General features: G+C 47.7%; 1 protein-coding gene across 1 annotated transcript in view; it reads right to left on the bottom strand.

Annotated features, from left to right (window-relative positions):
- BICDL1 (BICD family like cargo adaptor 1) overlaps window positions 1-20,409 on the bottom strand; it is a 330,965-nt gene extending 310,556 nt beyond the window's left edge. Inside the window, exon 1 of the mRNA XM_069215035.1 lies at window positions 18,394-20,409. Coding sequence (XP_069071136.1) covers window positions 18,394-18,738 — 345 coding nt within the window. The 5' untranslated portion in view covers window positions 18,739-20,409. The remainder of the gene's footprint in view (window positions 1-18,393) is intronic.
- Between the last annotated feature and the right edge of the window lie 2,414 nt (window positions 20,410-22,823).

Here is a 22,823-nt window from a genome sequence, read left to right as displayed (position 1 = left end):
GCAAAAGGCAGTTACATGTGTGTCCCTTCCTGGGACAGCAAGGATTATGTAGCCACTATAACATCCAAATATTTTATGTAATGTAAGTAAAATATTAAAATCTAGATAAGTCTAGAGATAACTCCAGAGATTTCACAGTAGGCTTCTGATGGCCTCAGGATAGGTAGGGCAGGACACCACCAGTCACTTGCGACTGATTCTGACTCCAACCCTACCTATATTTAGTTCATCTCTTTCATACACTGTTACCTTCAGGGGGAGAGAAAACACCAGTGGTCCTTTTGCCATTGAGTCTACTCATCCAAGTATTAATTCACAGATTGCTGTTACAATATACACTGATCTCACGTGACATGATACTGCTAACTGTGGAAAGCAGGCACCAGGCCAACAAAGGGCAAAATCGTCTATGTTATGTAGGATTGTTAAAACATTACCTGATAAGAAATCTTTAGTATAGCTCTCATCTAAAGCAAAGCTGAAGGAAATCTGGGGAAAACATCAGTCGCCGATCACACTGCACTAGAAAATGCTACTTCCATAAATGCTTTTAACAAGTCATTATCCAACCATGTGTCATGCTGTTCTCTAGAGCAGTCAAAATGAAATGCAGCAGTTCAGAGAAAATTACAGTAAATATAGCAATATATTACCTTTTCACTTGTTCTTTATTGGTTGCATGAAAATTGGAAATGATGTCTGTCAGCTTGTGAACAAGGAATTCAAAGGCACTTGCAAATGACTCCTGGAGTAGAACAATCATTCACAATGTTTTGTAGGAGCATTTGCTCCCAAAACAGTGGCAGTCCTGAACTATGACTCTTCTCCATCATCTCAACAGAGAATCCCCTTTCCTCAAAATTAAAATTTCTGATATCCCCTTTATACACCCAGTGGTATGTTCTTGTTGCATCGCACCCACCAAGCCTTCCTAAAACTTCCTTGACTCCTGGACCTCACCATGTACAAAACCAGGATGGTGGAGATCTGAATCTTTGTGTGGCATCCAACCTGCCCCTAACTTTCCATCCCCATGTTCTCTACCTGCTTTCCTTATCCCTAAATGACTCATGTGGCTAATGCCAAGACCTGGTCATCATCGGACATATCCTAATCACTCCCAATCCTCTGGACCTGCATGGCCTGTCCTGGACCGATGCCAGTTTATCCTTTACTCCAAAGACTTCCACATTCTCTAAACCAAAGAACTGGCCAGGCTTCCAGTTCTCAGCAGAATTCAAATTGTTCTCATACCACGATAGGTGATGGATCCAACATCATCTTTTGTACAATCAACTCGTAACCTCCGGTGTGTAACCCTCAGCATCCTCTCCACCCTCCTTATATAAGCTGCTGACGTAGAAGCCATTTGTAATGCTAAGGCTGGGAATTTCCCCCCTTGTTGAGTCCTCATAGTAGTCACCAAGAGGATACACTTGTTGCCTCAAGAAGCATGGGGAAATGAAATGCTTTGCTCCTCGAAACATGTCAGTGTAAAATTTTTATTTATTTTGCTTGCTTAGTGAGCATAAATAAATTATTAATTTTTGGAACTTTGACACATCACAAAATATAGAAAATGAATAAAATATATCCATATCATATCAGTCACGCACAAAAGCCTAAAATAAACATTTATCATAGTAATCTATGAATCACATCATAAAGAAGAAGCCAAACATCTTACACATACTAAACAATAGTGCAGCATAATCTTGAGGATTAAATAACTAGTTTACCACAGCCTTCTAAAATGCATAAAATATTACGGCTATTTGATATAATGGTTAAGTGCAAAGTCAGAAAATCTTCTAATACTTCTACCCACAAACTTAGGTTGGGGATCACCAATAGGTCTTACTCTCTAGTTCTGAGCAGTCATGGGGGTGTAGGTGCATATTTTAATTTGATGTTAAGGGTAGCTGTGCTCCACCCCTTTCGGGCACTTGAAAAGTCAAACATCAAATCTTAAAACTACTTCTGGCCTGCTCTGGTGGCCAGCAAAAGAATGTGTATGCTGGATATTGTTAATTTGAATCCACACGCCATCTTCCTGGTGTATTGTGTGCCTTTTGTAGATTATTTATTTTAACCAGGTGTAAACAGGGTTAGCCTAATTGGGTGCTTGATGGAGTTAGCATCTTAACTACACTCAAAACTAAGTGAAAACAGACGAGTTTTCTTCTGTTCTTCTTTGAACAGCAGTTGCCAAATTCAACCAATCTGGTATCATGTGATCATCCACTGTGTCAAAGGCTTCTGACAAATTCAACAGAATCAAGTGATACAAACCACCCTTATTTTCAATCCTCTACTGGTAATCCCTGGCATCCATCAGTGCAAGTTAAAATCCCTTACATCTGATGGAATCCCAACTTGCCATGTCCATAAGGCCAAGCATTCCAAACAAAAACAGCCCTGAGGCTTCACTAGTGTAGCTGACAAGGTTTTCATCTGTCATAGTTCTGGCAATGGCTTAGCGCTGCAAAGGTCTCTCATTTGGCCTTCTTGATTGCCTGTAGAAAGCGTGATTTCTTCCAGTAGCAAAGGTACCACTAGAAATGGGGTCTCTAGTTGCCAGTCGATTTGAACCCTGTCCAAGTAGGGACCCTCACTCTAGTCAGGATAAGGGAGATACCTGCTGAGATAACCCTTGCTTACCCCCTGGGTAGCTTGGCAGAGCAGTCAGGCTTATCTCAGAAGCAATGTGTAAAGCATTTGCACATAACACACAGTAATAAGTGAAAACCAGTTTTAAATAATAGCCAATATTTATCTGTGTAAAACAAGACCAAACGATAAAAATTCAACATACAGTGTTAAAGATATGAATTTTGCAGGATTTAATCAAAAATACAGTTCCTTGAAGTCGGTAGCGCCACCTGGCACTATCACGGCGTCGTGATCAACACAACTAACAGTTCAGGCTGGCTGCAGCATCGCAGGCCAGCTACAGTGTCGGGGAGACCCGCAAACAGTACCTTTGGAATTGCAGGGCATTGTGATCCTCGCAGTGAGCTCCGGAGAACAGCGTCGCTGGTGTCACGGTGTTGGTTCCGGACTCGGTGCGGGAATTGTCAGGCCTTTGAAGTTCCACGCGTTGCAGATCGAACTCAAGGCTGATGAAGTCAGGAGCGCTGGCGTGGGGCTGCGGTGTAGAGCAGGACGATGCGACGTGCGGTGCCCACAGGTCACAGTGCAGGCAGCGGCTCGGTGACAGCGTTGGTGAGACCAGGGCTGTGGTGTGAAGCGGGGCTGTGCGACGTGCAGTGTCACCAGGTCACGGTGCAGGCGTCGTCGTTGCTGAAGCACTGTCGTTATTTGGCCCAAGCTGGCGGGACGGGACGGTGCTTTGCGACCCTCACAAGCGGTGTCCACAGGCCACGATGCAGGCAGGGATGCCTGGTGAAGACACTGGAGTTGATGGTGCTGGTGTTGGTGGACCGGGGCTGCCCTGTGGGATAGGATGGTACTTTGTGAACCTCACAAGCAGTGTCCACAGGCCACGGTGCAGGCAGCGGCACCGGTGTCAGCAGGAGCGGTGTTGTCGGGGATGCCCAGGCTGCGGGCCCATAGTTGGCGGTGCGAGCAGCAGCTCGGGAAGTCGTCCGATGACGGCTTCAGTGGGACCAGGGTCGCGGTGCAAAGCTGGGCAGTGCGGCTCCGTGTGGCGTCAGCAGGTCACGGTGAAGGCCAGTGGCATTGTTGATGGCATCACTGTGGTTTTTCTCCTTGAACAGCACAAAACACACAGTTCCCAGTGCTGTAGGAAGAGGAAACTGAAGTCTTTGATATCCCTGAGACTTCCAACAGGAGTTAAACTCTACTTCAAGTGCTTGGAGAACTTTCTCAAGCAGGACACACAGCAAAGTTCACCCTTTGCACTCTTTTCAGGCAGAAGCAGCAACTGCAGGCCAGTCCAGCAAAGCAACACAGCAAAGGGACAGTACTCCTCCTCCAGCTCTTCAGCTCTTCTCCTGGGCAGAGGTTCCTCTTGATTCCAGAAAGATTCTAAAAGTCTGGGGTTTTGAGACTTCTTCTTATACCCCTTTCTGCCTTTGAAGTTGGCAAACTTCAAAGCAAAGTCTCAAGTGTTTGTGAGGTCATTCCTTGTCCAGGCCAGGCCCCAGACACACACCAGGGGGTTGGAGACTGCACTGTATGAGGGCAGGCACAGTCCTTTCAGGTGTGAACACCCACTCCTTCCTCCCCTCTAGCTCAGATGGCTCATCAGGATATGCAGGCTACACCCCCACCCCCTTTGTGTCACTGTCTAGAGAGGTGCAAAACAGCCTGTCAAACTGACCCAGACAGACAATTTACAAACAGGCAGAGTCACAGAATGGTTTAAGCAAGAAAATGCCTACTTTCTAAAAGTAGCATTTTCAAACAGACAATTTAAACTGCCAGTGGCGGAGAAGTGATGCCCCCCCCCACCACTGGCAGCAGCTGCAAACCTTTAACAACGAAACGATAATAAACTATATTTATTATCGTTTTGCTGTTAAAGGGGCGGACCATGGGGGATGATGGGGATGAGGGGGTTTTGGCCAGCCAAACACACATACGCACTGTCTCTTCAACCCGGCACTGTGTTGCAGGGCTGGAGAGCTGCAGGGCAGCCCTGGCTGGGTGCTCCAGCCAATCTTAACACTGCTTTGATGCAGCATTAGGATTGGCCGCAGGGCCGGCTGGAAGCCTGTGCTTTCTAAAGGGAAAGAGGAGTGGCACAGCAGGTACATTTCTTTTTTTACTATTTTTCTTTTTTATATTATTTTTTAAAAAACTACCACCACGCTCCTTTTAACCCCCGTGAGCTGCGACTGCAAAGGGCCCCTTCCTATGAATGACAAGGGCATTCCAAGCAGGCATATAGATCTAGCACACAGCAAAAACACTAGGCTGTCATTGCAACTGAAGCATCCATGGATGATGTTTCTGGGCAAATAATGTTAAACGTAAGCAGTGTCATATAAATGTATCAGAAAACCTTCTCTTTATAAATTATATTTCTCTAATGTAGCTCATGCTATAATAGGCTCTCACACTGACAGATAACCCAGACTGTACCTTGGATCAACAATAAAACTCAGTGCCCAACAAAATAAAGTTATGAATTCAGCCATAAAACAGTGGCCAACTCCACAAAATCCAAAGTATATTCATTACTGGATAAAAAAGCCACAATATATCTGTGATCATTTCAGAAGAATTCATATCAAAAGATATATGTATTCATGTCACAATGTGTGGAGCAATCAAGAAAACAACCCACACCAGGGATTCTCCCTGATTTTCAAATATAAAACTAATCTTTGAATCTCCACAACACCAATACAATCTGCGCCAACGTCAGGCCATTGTCAGAGGTTTCCGAAGGCAGGAGTTTAACTCTGTAAGATTCTTCTTGATACTTCCATAATTTTAAAAATTATTATAGCAGGCAAGGTTTCAGGCTTCTCCACTGACCTGATAGAGGCAGAAACTTCCCAGCAAATGCAGAAGCGTCACAAAGCTTCATTTATACGTGTGTAACACTTGTATTGATAATTAATTACTGCTTTCTGACCGCTACTGAATCAAAATAACATTCCAAATCCATGAGTATCCAATTAGCCACTGATTGATGCTGATCAACATTTAAAGTGAACAAAATTATCATAGAAGAGACCAATCTACAACATCTCAGTGGTGCTTCGCTTCACAGTAGTCTGACATTCTGAGTAACCTTGCACTGTGATTTCTAATGTAAAGATTAATCAAAGCCTAAACTGTTTGAAGAGATTCACTTTTTTGTTGACTAGGTAACCACTCATTATATTGTAGATTTTTCAAATTTCAATAGAAAATGGCCAGAGGCTCAACACAAAATGCATCTCTTTGTTAAAAAGTTCAAGGAGAAAACGTACCTATTTAATTACAATAATTACAATCTGTCTAAAAGAGATATCTTTATATGGTTTCATAGAGTTAAGTTTCATGTTAAAGATATTTCCTGGTTTTAGCTGTGATGATGGTGGTACCATATGTAGCATATTATCTCCTTTTCTGATATGGATTTACTTCATTATCTGATCATTGATAAAGAGAAACCATATAATATTTTCTGCGTGTTTTATCACATGGGTTTTAGCATGGGTCTAAGAGGATGGATCTATATCATTTTCTCAAAATAACCGTCAATCATGTAAATTATTGTAAGGTAGATACATTATATGTAATGCATCTTATGTGGTTATTTGGAAGATTTGACATGTATCTGTCCCTCCTGGTCATTTGTTGGACATGTCTCTTTGATGACCATCCCCAGCGAATGCAATCACCAATGTTTTAAAGAAACCCCAATGTTCCTAGCCAAGCTTGATTCCAAGAAAACTGAAGGTAAAAATGGGGATACTACATTTTCTAAACTTGTTTGCAGAAAGGTTCTGTTCAGCTAATACACAAAATGGAGTCTAGATTAAAAAATATGTTTCTTGTCGTTGAGCCGTAGCTATGGCTCAGAGACAATCTAATTACCTAAACAGGTCTGTTCTAGGGAACCAGAAGAGAACACCCCTGGGGGTTAGTTATAGCAACCTTCTTCGGAAAACTCTGGTCTCTTGGTATTTGGAGGACCTGAAATAGTTCTCCCTGTTCAGCTAATCACCACAACACATCCAAAGTCAGTGTTAGTACAACTGTAGAACAATGCTTAATTTGTGGCGATGGCTGCACACGGTGGGCACCGTCACTAATTTTTGGGGACCAGGGCTTATTTTTCATGATCAGACTTTGACCCAAAGTCAGGGAAACAAAGGTAGAGAATGAAGGAGCAATAACGAGACACAGTATCAAAAAGCAGAATTGTGGCCGAAAAGGAACCTGCAAGAGAGAAATGAAAGGACAGGAAGTGTAGGTTGTTGAAAGAAATAGACATTATGTGGAAACAAGTCATGGCGTCAGTATTTGGGAACCCTGACAATCAGTAGTGCCAATGAACAGCTCCAAGAACAACTTAGGTGCCCAAACTTGTTTACTTTTCGTTTATTTTTCTTTACAACTCAAGCACTGCTGCAGTACAGATAATACTACAGCTGGGACCTCTACATGAACTCAGTCTGGCGGCATTTTTAATCCTACCACTGAAATCTTAAGAAGCTGTGTTAAGGAACGATAACTCATAGCACCCCTTAAATTGGCTCTACACTCTGCAGCAGGCTTTCCCATGCAACAAAGAAATACTGCCACAGAGTTAAAGTGCTACAGAAACTAAATTTCAGCTCGATTGTTCTTCTAATTCCTTCCCTGACATACTATTTAATATTCAATAAATATATGTCCCAATTTGCAATCTTAAGAACTGACCTATCTACTAATAGGTTAGTTCTTAAAATTCCAAATCATAGTAAGACACAATCCGATCTACTTTGTGAATATTACTGAGGTAGGCTGCAAATTGTGACTCACTGCGATTGAAGGCCATCACAGGAATGGTGGCCTGCTGGGGTCAGCAGACCACTATGTCTGTAACTGCATGTAAACAAAGTAAGCTTTTTTTTCAAAAATACAGTATGTTTTCCTTTAAGGAAACTGGGCTACATTTAAAAAATGTTTTACTTTTATTTTGGTTTCTTTGACAGCTTAGATTCGTCCGTGAACCACTGCCTACACCCAAACAATTTTGCAACATACGTAAAGGGGAAGGTGTCCCAAAGGGACCCCATCCTTTTTGTGCATGCATTACCACCCCTATTGGGGGTTGGTAACTTTTCAGTGGTTTTCAATAGTTTATGAATGCTATTTCGGTCCTAAGCCAATGATGCATATAAATAGGAATCGTTATCAGGAAGGGACACCTACAATACAGCCCTTCTAAAAAGGAATTCCTTATCTGTCTCTCGGCACATTTTAGGAGTCGCTATAAAGTTACCAACACTTAAAATGGGTGTACTACAATGCAGTTTTTCAGTTGCAAACTCCAGATTGGAGCTCTTGCGACAGAAAAACAGTTTTGTACATCTGGCCTTCTGTTGCTTAACCCACAAAGCCGTTTGCAGCGACCACCGACCCTACCTGGCCGATCTACAAGGCATCTCTGGCAGTGAAAGAGGCTTCTGAAGTAGAACATTTTTCTCCTGAAAGTACCTAACTTCAAAAGTACAATCATATAGAGACAATCCCTTACACCGGCAGCTTCATCCTGGAACAAGCGTTCACCTAAATTAAGAAAGCTAACCCCACACTGCACATTTTGGAAACACAGAAAATACGCCTCTCTGGGCAATATCTAAACACAGACAATATTGGGTAATATTAACTTAATGGACCAGCGCTTCTTAAGCAGATATTTTAATCCTATTGCAGGTAACCCGCTGCTTCTTCCGAGGTAGAAACATTCTGCTCTGCCTGAAGCTCCCAATCACCACTTCTGGCCCAGGTGTACTATAAAATTGGCTCAAATAAATACATGCATTTAGAAATGGAAAACCACTGTGCAATGTTGCCTCAATATCTACTGATAGAAAACTGGGATGCTGATAGTTTGGGCAGGAGTCAGCTGACCACAGTCACAGGAAGTTAGAAATCTGATCAATTATGCAAAAATAAATGTTTTAATCTCTTTTTGACCTAGAATTGGGTTTGGGCTAATCTAAGATAGGGGAGTCATCTTTTTAAAGTCTTGGGGTGCAAGCACACAAACCCTATCAATTTGTATCTCTGGTTCGGTTCTCTAATCCAGCAAAATTGAGCTTGATTGGAAAAGTACAGCCTCAGTGATGCAAGACTAAGGAGACTTTTATAATAAGACACTAGAATCAGAAATCCCTCTAAGAACAGGAAATTCACCTGGAGTTTCTCGGCAACTACATCAGGTGCCTTTCCTGGCGCTGAGATAGAACATGCTCTGCCCAGAATAGATTAAAAGAGGCGAGAGTGGTGAGCATGAGTGACAACTGGAGGAGTGGAGGGGGCAGGCCTGATCCCCCCTCGCCCCGCATGACCTCCCTCTGTCTCACTTGCCCTTAAATCTGGATTAGAAAAAGCTGGCTAATTCTTCCATCATCCCCCTTAGAGAGCAGCTGCTTGCACTCTTTGCTGGAGGCTCAAGGGTGGCTTTGTAAAGGGGGATGTGTGCTGGTGGCAATGTGCTCTCCATCCAAGCATCTCCCTGGGTGTTTTTCACCCTGGAACTCTAGGATTCAATGCCCACTGGTGGGTTTTACACATGGAAGTGTAAGGTGGGCATCATTTTAGGCATCTGTCCATATACTCTGCTCTGCTCTTGGTCCTTGCGTGAATTTTGGGTACATTTGGTAAGCACAGGGTGCCTGTTGAGGCGCACAGGTAGGATCTCATCGGGTTCTCACACAGCTAGTCACCGTCCTTCGGTTCAACTAGTTGGGGAACAGCGGCTAAGGAAGGTGCAAGGACTTGCCTTAGGGACAGGGCCACTAGAGTTATGCGGTTATGCGGCCGCAGCGTTTTCCAAACAATTATGGATTTTCTGCAGTTGCCACGTGAAACAACTTTTTTTGCATGATTTGCCGATTTTACCAAAAATATGTTTCTGGCTTTAACAGATGTAATCAGAAGTTACGAAAATTGCTGCCACACCTGTTGCCACGAAGTGGCAGGCCCTCTGCTGCGCAGCGACAGATCACTTTTAGGCAGGGGCGGCTTTTGTTCAACGGCTAAGGCACTGCACCCCTCGCCTTTTCGGGCCTCTCTAGTGAAGCATATATTTAAATACATGATAAAAGTAAAACATTTTCTGCACAACATTTTCCGAGTGAAAGTTGTTCACTTTCAAAAGCCCCACTGCGCCTGCGTGAGTATGTGGCTGAAAGCTGCACAGTAGAGCTGACAGGGCTCGCCCACGCAAAGCCCTTACGTTTTCTCAGAACGCAGTGCGGTCCCTGGCTTATCTCCTCCTCCACCAGGAGCCCTGATAGTAAACAGCCTGGAGCGTTTTACTGTTCAGCCTGGGTTTCTGAAAACTTCATGCCACTCAGATATTATTACTCCACCCTTTCCTATATACTCAAATGGTGGCGTGTGATCAGAAGGCCTTACTGACCACGACCCACTCTGTGATGCAATGGTTAAGGGTCATTGAGAAGCATGTTACCAGAGGTCACATTTTATTAAGAGAATGTGGCATTGCACAAAAGAAATCTTCTTTTTCTGCATTACAAGGAGTCTGTGGCAGAGAAATTGAATAAATACAATAAATAACTTCACCCAGGGCGCTCTGTGAGACAGTAGTGTGACCTGAAGACCTCAAGTCATAAATATGCCAAAGACAACCCTGCACACAAGTAAGTTGGAGCTCTATCTTTTTTACAGCCAATAAGAAAATAATATGTTCTCTCAGCTCTCCTCTCCCTTCACTTCACTGCCTCTGTAGGTGATTTTGTCTCTCAAAGGCAATAATGGTTCCAGTAATTTAGCATGGCTAGTTATGCTCGTTTTATTTCTTCTGCAGACTATTGACGTGATATGTCATATTAAACATGTCATCTGCAGCTCTGCAGCTCAAATAAAAGCGTAGCTTTTATCACTGAAACTGCTGGGTACTGGATGGGTGAGGCGATGTGTGTTTGTTTGAATAAGTGTTTGCAGGGCTTGACTGAGTGGCTGAGAAAATGTGGGTGTCTGTGTATAAGAGTTGCGTGAATGGCAGTGGATGACAATGTGGATGAATGGGTAGGCGACCAAAGGAAGTGAGTATGTAGGTGAATGGAAATAAGTGGGTAGTGAGGCTTACTCACAAGGTGCAATTCGGTCTTGTATTTGTGCCCCACCACTGCTTTCAGTCACCAGCCACCACTGCTTTTAGGTACTGATTCCTCGGCTCAGGTGGTGTTTATGGGATACTATTGAGGTGAAACCTTTTCCCAGACAGTTTTAACATGAAAAAAGGCAGAACAGTGAAGTAATACTGCCACAAAGTGTGCCACATTGCGCTATATAATTTGGCTTTTTCTTACGGCATAATTTGGTCAGCGCCGTCAAATGATTTGGTTTTTCCCTTGCCGCATAATTCCAGTGGCCCTCTTTGGACACCTCTCTTATGTTTTATACACAGCCTGTTGTATCATTTTATGGAGCGCAGACAGTAGACGTGTGCAGACAGCGCCCTGCCGCATCATTTACTGGGGTATAGGCAATGAATGTGTAACATAGATCATCCTCCCTGGATGCAGTCCACTGCATCGCTTGGGTTTTACTGGTGATATGTTACCTGTGGCTCCTCCAGCTGTTTGCTCCACTCTACTCTTTTTCTTGAATGTCTCCTGGACATAGACTGCAGATGAGGGAAGCTGTTCTTTCGTTCTCCACGATCTCCCTGCGTCTTCACATAAAGTGGAGATGTGGTTCAGTGCAAGGGTGTCCAACTAAGGTCCAGGAGGGCCAGATCATGCCAGATCTCGAGGATATTCATATTTGATAAACAGAGGTACAATGAATCGAAATGGAGGTAATTTATATGGTTGTTGGTTTTCCAGAAAATCAGGCGCAGATCCAGCCTTCCTGGACGTATCCGTGGTCTCGTGGTTGCAAAAGTCAGATCCAGGAGCCTCTTGTTTACTCTCTGGCTCCCTCTCCCCCCGACCAAAGTAGGTGTTTGTGTGATTTTTGCTTCGGTTACCAATGGAGTCAAATCATGGTTTGTGTTTGCCTCATATTTTGACTGGGTTAGGTGTGTGTGTGGGGGGGGGTCTCTAATTTTTATATTTTCAGTTGCTGTATCAATGGGAGGAGAGATCTTTGCTGTGATATGTATGTTCCTTTCCATACTGATGGCGAGTGGCCTGGTCTGGGATGACTGGAATGGTGCCTGTGGGTACCACTCACGCCCCTGGCATGCCCCTGTGCCATGCCCCTGTGCCATGCCCTCTATAAGGCACACGAGAGAATAGCCCCCTCCCTGCTATGCCCAGACCCTTCTGCTGACCCCAGGGTATCTGTCCGAGACCTCACACATTAATGAGTTAGTCAAGGGCCCCTTATTATCAGAGGCCCCTGAGCTAGGGTGACCAGATCTTGAGAACCAAAAACTTGGACATTTTGCAAAAATAGAAGAAGGACTACAATGTTACATCAAGGGAAGGGCTCGGAATGACAGCTCTCATCAACACAGTAAGACAGAAAAGGCACTAAGGAAATAAATAAATTGCAATTTTTGAACCCAGCATCAAACCTATTGATTAAATAGCTTACTTATAACAGCTGCTAGCTAACACAGCTTTAGAACACCTAAAAAAAAGTGTCTCTCACTGTTCTCAGTCGGACCTCTCTAAAAACCGGGACGTGTGTCAACTTTGCAGAAACAGCTGGTGAAAATCCGGGACTGTCCCAGCAAATCCGGGACTTCTTGTCACCCTACCCTGTGCGTCACTTCCTTCTCCGTTCTGGGTGAAGCAGTGCGTTCTGGGTCGGCTCTGTTGCCAGGGTTAGCTCTCTCAGGAGGCAGCAGTATTGGGGCTAGGGCGACCAGACGTCCCAGATTTGCCCAGAGAGTACTAGTTTTCAGAGACTGTCTCAGTGCCCCAACAATTTTAGTTCAAATAGATACATGCCCCTATGTCTAAGAAGGGTTGGGGGAGAGCGCACGTGAATTACCGCGTAGTGCGTCCTCGCGTTTTCTCTGGGTCTCTTCTAACAAAGATCCCAAGAAAATATCCCAGCATCCTTTTAGCTCACACTGATCCCCAAAACTACCACTATAAGCAAGAACAGAAATAGTCTGAGGCCCACTCAACAACTCTTTAGCCAACCACATCACACACACAACACTGATTTAATTTAACGAGCATGAAGACATTTTGGTTTTGCCATCACATCATCTCATATGCAGTTCATGTTACCCTCAAATAATCCCCTGCCAGAATGCGAGCACAAAATAATGATGACCAATATATCATGAAGGTAAGTATACAGTATATAGGTAAGTATCTACTTCCTATTCTAAACATAAAATCTACATACATTTAAAATATATGAATTGCCACGTTTCATGCTCCCCCGTTCCCACTAATGCCACCACGTGTGCGCCGTATTTAAGATGCAGCATACCATGGCGGTATTAGGAACAATAGCGCCAACATTTTTAACGCTATTGTGGCGCTTTGCTCCACTAGCATAAAAAATTCTGACGCTAGTGGAGCAAAGTCCAAGGAGCCCATTGATTCCAATGGGTGCATCCTTTTAACACCTGCGTTCAGCAGGCATTAAAAATTACGTCACAAATGGTGCCATTAAATCTTGTAGACATTAGGAATGGAGGATGCATAATGTGGCGCAAAGGGTCGCAAAGTGGCGCAATGCATGCACTGCGCCACTTTGTAGATATGGCGCTGTGTTTTTGGAAATCTAATGCCACATTAGCATCAGAAAAATGACGCTAATGTGGCGTTAGATGGCGCAAGGCCATCCTTACATTTGGGCCATAGCGTCAAGGTGCACACATGAAGTTAAGAATAGTAAATCTATACTTACTCATATATATTTACCTTCACAATACGTTGGTAGTCAACAAGATGGCAACAAAATTTTGGTAGAATTATATTCAAAACTCAAAATTCTGGTAGTATACCACCTTCTCAAGGCCCTGATCAAGCCCCCTCCGTTTGCATCTGAGAAAATCACTGTAACCTCTTAAACAAAATATATTCTCCAAGATATAAACTTCTGAGATCTCAACCTCACATAAATATCTCCCTGCAAAACGTTTCCTGTGCATATAATTTCTTTCTCCAACCTAACTCATTTGATCCAAAATGTACAAGTCAGTTAATTTTTTTTTTTTAACTCCAGTTCTTTCATATTTGGGTTCGGAGACTAAATAGTGGGATTTTGTGCTCAATGACCATACTGCAGGAAGATATTTATGTAGAGCTGATTTTTTACTAATCAATGTTTTGACGTCTATTCCTTAGCAAAAGTTGTTGAGGGCTGATGTTCATGATGCTGATCATAGCTGTCTAGCCCCACTACAGCTGGTGTCTGCTCCCCCGAAGTGCACTAATCAGAATATGAGATGGTGCCTTGGAAGCATCAGGGGAAGGCAAGACATCCCCGTCACTACTTCTAGACCTCAGTGTGAATTTAGACCATGTAGACCACAAGATGCTGCTTTGTCACCTTAGAAGTGGCCGGACTCTTTCACCGCTCATTCTCCTGGGGTTCAGCTTCTGTGACCAATCTTGATAACTGAGTTAGACCTCATCCATGCTCCATGCTAATTACACTCCACTCTGCTAAGGCCCTACTGACACGCAAAACCAGTTTCAGGCATCAGACATTTACCAGTTCACCTTAAAATGTTGAGCATCTTGCAGCTCCCAGAAGCTTAAAGGATCAAAAACTGAACAATTGTTCCCCATTGGCACCCACAGTATCAACTGTACCATCATCTTAGAACTGTCACTGAACCCCAGGACCAACCTCAAGGGCCTCAGAAACCCCCTTATGGAATTTTCAGACTCAGATGGAATCTGGGATAAGTATACGCCCTCTCTGCCTCCTTCTACTCTGGTGTTTCTTCCCTGTCACCCTTCCCCCCACAAGGACCATGCAGAAATGAATATCATCTCACCTCCTTGACTATAGAAATTGATCCTACGATAAACTGCCTCACATCTCCCTGATTCACTTGGCCCAAGGCAGCACAGCAAGGCTGATATCTGAAATAAACCACATGACTCTCTTTCTGACCCTTAGGACACTACAATGGCTTCCAGTCAACACCAGGGTCACCTTTGAGACCTTCTGCCTCACCCATGTATGTAACCACAGGAAAAGCTCCAGAACAGAGCACTGTGACCTCTGGATGCGCCATGCACTGAAATCACAGACTCCTTTAGATCACCTCAATATCTGTACTTAGAAATGAAGATGTCACAACCACTGGCACCATGACTTTCCTCCTCACTTTCAAACCAAAAACGAAAAACTCAGTTGTTCCCCTACTCCATCTATCCAGGAAGTGCTCTAAGTCTGAGCCCCTCTCATTAAAGCATTCATTCATTTGCTTGTAGGATGTGATTCTGCACCAAAGTGCTGATATATATTGGCAGCACTAGGAGGGGCTTTGTTCCCCCAGCATCCCTGCTGCGTCTGTTGAATATTTCCCTCCCTCTGAAATGGCTTCACTGGCTTATGCTGACATATGCAATGAGTTACTGAATAGCTGCCACTTGGTATCCATGCGCTATTTACAAACCTGTAGGGCCAGATGTAGCAAAGGGTTTTTCCCATTCTGTGTCAATGGGAAAATGTGTTTGTACATATGGCCCCTAGTCATTTGTTATTAATGAATTGCTGCCAACAGCGCCAAGAAATCCCTGATGAAAAAATATGTGCTCCACAAACATGCATGTTATGTTGCATTGGAAACTAGTAGACAAGGCCCCTCTTCTCCAGGATGCCATACAGCCGGTACTTTCCCTGTATAGATCACTGTTTGCATTGCTGATGAACTTGTAGTAGTCGGTGCTGGCTGTGTACTGGTCTGTAATACAGATAAGAGGTCCCCTTACTGCATGGCTCTGCATTAAGGCTCCCATTTTTCTTTTTTTTACAGATAATCACAAACAGAAAGCCATCTATTTCCATGTTTGTATTCATTTTCACGTACAGAAAAAACACAGGTTTCCTATCAAGTGATTTTCAGTGTTATCAGTCCTGACTACTAGGTCAGTACCTGTGCAGATTGAGAAGTAAGGGAGTTGAAAAAGGGACAAGGTGTCCTAATGAAGCTTGAAAAGCTGCAGATGCGCACGTGCTTATACCACAATACTAACACATCCATGTGGATGCAAGGAAATAATATATGTGAAAGTGTGTAGCTCTGAAACCCTCCAGACATCCAGTGCACATTAATCAGCTAAACACATGCGAAAATAAACTAGTTGAAGTTTCATTTTTCCCCACACACAGAATAAATATGGGTAAGCACAAATAAAATGAGCAAAAACTAAATCTGCATCAAATACAGTTAGAAATGTCAAAAACTACACACCATGAAACCGACAGGAGTGTTTATATACTTCCAGCTTATCTCACAGCTGCCACAGGCCACGTGCATGTCCATACCCTAGGTGTACTGGTGGGTGGAGGCCTGTGTACCAGATTACAATACAGCCCGGGCCCCCGCCTCTAGCTTAACCTGCAGCTGGTACTGGGCTGGTGCCTACTGTATACCAGCCTATGCCCTGGTAGGCTACAGGCCTGTGAAAGTATTTAAAATACAGGTAAGCACCCTCACCTGCAGCTGGCACCAGGTCTGCATACGCTGTTGGGACGCCTAGGCCCTGGCGGTCCTGGTTGTTTACATGCCCATGAGTTGATTTATAATTCAGGTACGGGTCAACACCTTTGGCTTGCCTTGTGCCTAGTACTGGGGTTGCACATACTGTTTGCACATCCATGACCTGGTGTTACTAGAAGGATTTAGGGCTGTTTACTGGTTCATAATACAGGTAAGGACCCTTACCTACAGACGGCACTGGCTATGCATGTACTGTTTTCAGACATAGTGCCTGGGTGTACTGGTTGGCACTAGTTGGTACTCGCTTAAAACATAAGTCCACTCGCTTTCAGCTTGTCTTACCACTGTCACTGGGCCTGCAGGCATTGTTGACACACCTATGCCATGGGTGTACTGTTTTTTAATACAGGCAAGGCCTCAACCCCACCCGCTTCTCCTACAGCTGGCACTGGGTTTACATATACCGTTTTCACACCTAGGGCCTGGGTGTACTGGTTGGCACTGGATGGTACTCGCTTAAAGTATGTAAGCATGTCCTACAGCTGGCACACGCCTAGGCCTTAGTTGCCCTGATAGGTAACATACTTGTGCACTGGTTTAAAATTCAGGTAAAAACAATTACATTCAACATGTCCTACAGCTGGCACTGGAACTGCATATACTTTTCATACCTGGTGCCTAAAAGTACTGGTTGGCGCTGGGCGGTAGAGGGCCCTCACCTTCAGCTGTTCTTACCGCTGCCACTGAGCATGGAGGTTGCGTTGACACATCTATGCCCTGGGTCTACTGTTTTTAATACAAGTAACCCCCCCCCTAGCCCGCTTCTCCTACAGCTGGCACAGGGTTTGCACATCACATTCTGTTTGCACGCCTAGGCCCTGGTTGTCCTGCTAGGATATATACTTGTGCACTGGTTTATAATTCAGGTAAGGGCCTGTACATGATGTTTGCACGCCTAGGCGCTGGCTGTAGGGGAAGGCACCGGTAGGTCCTGGTTCTCAACAGAGGTACAGGCCCCCGACCTAAAGCTAGCCTGTCTGCACGCCTAAGCCCCGAATGTACAAGTGGGCTTTGGAAGGCACTCATCAAGGGACCTCGCCTCCAGCTTGTCCTTGCAGCTGGCACTCCGCCTGTACACGTGGTTTGCACGCCTAAGGTACTAGTTTAAATCCCAGGTAAGGCCTCATTTCCAGCTTTTCCTGCAGCTGACACAGCGCCTCTATATGGTATTTACACGCTAGGCGCTGGAAGGTACTGGTTTAAAACCCAGGCAGGGCCTCACCTCCAACTTCTCCGGCAGCTGACACTGCGCCTCTACATGTTATTTACACGCTGAGCGCTGGAAGGTACTGGTTTAGAACCCCTTGCCTCACCCCCAGCTTGCCCTGCATCTCAAACAGCGCCTGTATGTGTCATTTGCTCGCTATGCCCTGGAAGGCACTGGTTTAAAGCCCAGGCAGGGCCTCACCTCCAGCTTGTCCTGCAGCTCACACAGCGCCTGTACATGTCATTTGCTCGCTATGCGCTGGAAGGCACTGGTTTAAAACCCAGGCAGGGCCTCACATCTAGCTTGCCCTGCAGCTCACACTGCGCCTGCACAGATGCTTTGCACGCCTAGGCGCTTGTAGGCACTGGTTTAACACCCAGGCAGGACCTCACCTCCGGCTTGTCCTGCAGCTCACACAGCGCCTGTACATGTCATTTGCTCGCTATGCGCTGGAAGGCACTGGTTTAAAACCCAGGCAGGGCCTCGCATCTAGCTTGCCCTGCAGCTCACACTGCGCCTGCACAGGTGTTTTGCACGCCTAGGCGCTGGAAGGCACTGGTTTAAACCCCAGGCAGGGCCTCACGTACAGCTTGCCCTGCAGCTCACACTGCGCCTGCACAGGTGCTTTGCACGCCTAGGCGCTTGTAGGCACTGCTTAAACACCCAGGCAGGGCCTCAGCTCCAGCTTGCCCTGCAGCTCACACGGCGCCTGTATCTATGCTTCGCACGCCTAGGCGCTTGTAGGCACTGGTTTAACACCCAGGCAGGGCCTCGCCTCCAGCTTGTCCAGCAGCTGACAGCGCCTGCACATGTTATTTGCTCGCTATGCGCTGGAAGGCACTGGTTTAAACCCCAGGCAGGGCCTCACCTCCAGCTTGTCCTGCAGCTCCCGCTGGGTCTGCTCGTACTGCCGGCTCATGTCCTGGTTCCTCTCCAGCAGGGCCTTGCCCAGGCGGGCGGCCAGGATCAGGTCCTTCTCCTTCTGCCTGTAGACGGAGAGCAGCTCGGGGTCGGGCCCGCCCTGGAGGCCGCAGTGCTCGGGCTGCAGCCCGGGGAGCTCGGCGGCCAGCAGGACCAGCTCCTCGAGCTCCAGCTCGCCGAGCCCGGGCCGGGGGGGGCCCCCGCCGCCGCCTTCTTCTTCCTCCATGCGGGCGCTGTCCGGCTCGGCCGGTGCTGAAGTCAGGCCCGCCAGTCCCAGGAGGCGCACGGACATGCCCCGGAGGGGGGCGGCCTGCGGGTCCGCTCCGAGCCGAGCGAAGCCTCCAGAGCATGGGGGAGCCCCGCCGGCCCTCCCGCGACCCCTCCCAGCCGGCCCAGGGCGGTGTCCCCGCGAGGATCCCGGGCCCTCTCCGGGGCTGGAAGTGCGTCTCTCCGCGCTGCGGATGCCGGTCCCTACTGCGCCTCCTCGGCCACCGATCTCCTTCCTCTGGCCCTTGAGCACCCTCGGTAGGCCCTGGACTCGCCTCACTAGGTTCCTGACCCTCTCTGTCCACCTGTTCCTCTCCCCCCAACTACCGCACCCCTTCTCGGCCCCTTGATCTCCTTCTCGGGTTCTTGACCCTCCTTCCCTGTACCTCACTCCACCCCCCCTGTCCACCTGTTCCTCCCCGACCTGCCGACCGCCCTCCTCGACCCCTGATTCGACCTTTCGGGTTCTAGACCTGCATCCCGGTTCCTTCTTCTCCCCCCGCAGAGAATACTTATTTTCCTTCTCCCCCCGCACAGAATACTTATTTTCCTTCTCCCCCCGCAAAGAATACTTATTTTCCTTCAATGTCTCGCTCTGCTGTTCCAGTTCCCTTCATCGGTGCCTGATAGCCCACGTACCCAATCCCTATCCCTGGGTTCCTGATCCCTTTCCAGTTCCTAACCCCTTCGGGTTCCTGATTTTCCTACCTGGATTCTTGATCCCACTAGGTGGGAACCAGCCCTCCGCCCTTAGTCTCTAATTGCCCTCCTCTGACTTACTGACACTGCCCACGGGTTCTTGAGCACCTCCCTGAAATGTTGAGCTGAATCCAGTACCTGGATGCTGACTCCCTAATCTAGGTCTCTAACACTTCCCAGGGTCACTGACCTTCCTCCCCAGGGCCCGTTCTTACCCCTCCCTGCTGCCTGGCTCTTTACCCCAGACTCCCGGTCCACTTCTCTAGGCCTCTTAATTCCTCCTTTCGCGCCTTCTACCTTAGTTCTTGGTTTGTAGTCCAAAGTTCCCCATCAACTTGTCCCGGCACAACACTGCCTCTTCTCGTTGTACCTTAAAACCTCCACACTCTGTCCCCTTCCCCAAGTTCCTGATCGCTTCCTACTCAGGGGTCTGGTCTACCCCCAGCTCTCGACCTTCTTCGATAAACGGCACCCGTGTTTCTTGCCCCCTTCTAGTGCTTGAACCCACACCCAGGCCCGATTACCAGTTTGCCCCGAGTTGTCAGTCCACTGCCTGAGTCTCCTATTCCCTTCCCAGACCCGAACCTGTTCCCCTCTCAGACCACCGTATGCCCCTCAGTGACCCCTGCCTCCCTGAATCCCGGTCCAATCCCCAAGGCTATGGGCTCACCTTTCCGGGTTCTCGATAACTCTCTATGGGCCGCTGGCCCCCTCTCCTGCACGCCGCCCCTGGCACCGGTTCTCTTGCCCTTGCAGGCTTGTGCCCACCCTCTTCTCAGGTTCCCGAGGCCCACTCCGAATTGTCTCCCCTTCCACGGGCTCCTGATTCCCCTCAGTGCCTGCCTGGGGGGCCTCCTCCTCGGGCTCCCTTCCACCCACCCCAGTTCTCTCCCGTCCCTGGAACCAGGTTCCCTTCGCGGATTCTCCGCGGCTCCCCCTCCCGCGGTACCTGCCTAGTCTGCAAGGGTCCCAGACCCCCTCCTCGGGTCACCACCCACCCTCCGTCCCTTCCCCCGGGTCCAGAACCCCTCCCCTGGACGCCCCTCTCCTTGCGCCGGTCTCGGATCCCCTTCCCCCGGCTCCCGCTGCCGGCCACTTGCCGCTGACTCCCTCTGGGCTCCTGCCCGCGGTTCTGGGGGCTGCTGCTCCCGATCTACCCACCCCGGGGTTGGTGGTACTGGGCGGGCTGCGCGGCGCTCTCTCCCTGCCCTGCAGCGCCAGGTGCCCGGCTCCCCATCTCTCCCAGCTCGGGCGGCGGAGAGGCGTCTGACAGCGGCAGGCAGAGGCAGGCCCGGCCCCCTCCCCGGGCCGCCCCCACCAGTGACGCCGGGCAGCACCTGTTCTCCGGGGCGCTGCCATTCGCCGGCTCGGCTGTCTGCAGTCCCGGCCCATCCCCTTCCCCTCCTCCTCCACGATCCATCACCCACACCGGCTGCCAGCAGACCTCAACCCCAGCCAAGGACCGGCATCTTAACCTTCCCTGGCTGCCACCAGATCCCTAGGATCTATCAAAACACCCCCCATTTCCTCCCCCCCACAATATATCCGCACACTTCCCTCCACCAGACTCCGCTAGCCTCTACCAACAGCGTCTTTACCTTCACTGGGCACCACTAGATCCCAAATATCTATCACAAGATCCACTCTTCTTCGACAATATATCCGCACGGTACCCTCCTCCAGACCCCGTCATCCTCTACCAAGATATCAGCATCTTGATCTTCCATGCTTGACGCCAGATCCCGCCGTTCCCATCACAGAATCCCTTTACTAACCTTCCCTGACTGCCACCAGATCCCCAGGATTTATCACCAGCTTACTGCCCTTCTTCCCTTCCTCATAGCAACACTCTAGCCTACACCAGACATCCCAAGCCTCTACCAAGAGTTCTCCTAACCCTCTACCAGCATCTTAACCTTTCCTGACTGCCACCAGATCCCGAGGATCTCTCACAAGATCCCTCTCATTCTTCGACAATATATTTGCATTGTATCCTCCATCAGACCTCTTCCCGCCCCACCCTCTATCAACAGCTACCTCCAGATCCCCAGGATTTATTACAAGATCCCCTGCCTTCTACCCTTCCTCTACAGTATATGTACACTCTACTCTCCACCAGACCCTGCCACCCTCTACGAGCATATCAGCATCCTAACGTACCCTGTCTGCCACCAGATCCCTTCTTGCCCATCATAAGATCTCTTTGTTAACCTTCCCTGTCAACAGCTCCCCGGGATCTATCACACGCTCACTGCCCCTTCCCTTCCTCAACAATATATCCACACTCTGCCCCCCGCCCCCCACCATCCCACCAGACCTGCCACCTACTATCAAGGGACCAGCGTCTTAACCTTCTCTGACTGCCACCAGATTCCCAGGATTTAGCACCAGATCCCCGTCCTTCTTCCTTTCCTCCGCCGTATACCCGCACTCTACCCTCCAGCCGACCCCGTCATCCTCCACCAACAGAACCAGCATCTTAACATTTACTGTCTGTCACCAGGCCCCTCGTTTCCCATAACAAGATCCCCCTCTAAACATTCCCTGACTGCCACTAGATCCCCAGTATCTCTCACCAAGATCACAGCCTTTCTTCCTTTCATCCACTGTATATCCGCACACTCCCCTCCTCCAGACCCTGCAACTCCTTACCAACGGCACCAGATCCCAAGGATCTATCACAATATCCCATCCCTTCTCCTCCTCCTCCTCCGTAGATCTGCACACAGCCCTCCACTAGACCAGTGGTTCCCAACCTTTTGACTTCTGTGGACCCCCACTTTATCATTTCTGGAACCCAGGGACCCCCACTGAATCATTATTGGAATCCGGGGGCCCCCTCACTGATTCATTACTGAAGGCTGGGGAAATAATCTGTTAATATTATTTAATTTTCTATGCATTCGCGGACCCCCTGAGGAGGCTTCGCGGACCCCCATGGATTCCTGGACCACAGGTTGGGAGCCACTGCACTAGACCCTGTCATCCTTTACCTGCAGACCTTTATTAACCTTCCCTGTCTGCCGCCAGATTCCTCCAATCCCATCACAAGGTCCTCTTCTTAACTTTCCCTGGCCGCCTCAAGGGCCCCAACATGTAACACAAGGTCCCTTTATTCCTTCCACCAGATCCGATCACCACCTATCAACAGATCAGCAGCTTCACCTTCCCCGGCTTCCACAAAACCCCACCCCTGTTGTCACTAGACTCCATCCTTAGCCATTACCGCATAGTACCAGATCCCTTCCTGTCCGTAGATTTCCTCCATAACCATCCTATGCTGAAAACCAGATCCCCTCCACGTGGCCAGATCCCTCTAACCTTCCATTTACACTCCAGATCCACAAACACCGTCACCAGATATATTTCTTAACCATTTTTGGCTTCATGGTTCTCGAGAGAAACCTCACC

This window comes from Pleurodeles waltl, chromosome 11 (genome assembly GCF_031143425.1).
Source record: "Pleurodeles waltl isolate 20211129_DDA chromosome 11, aPleWal1.hap1.20221129, whole genome shotgun sequence".
Classification (NCBI taxonomy): Eukaryota; Metazoa; Chordata; class Amphibia; order Caudata; family Salamandridae; genus Pleurodeles; species Pleurodeles waltl.
Note: the sequence above shows the minus strand (reverse complement) of the source record. Positions and strands in the feature narration are given on the sequence as shown.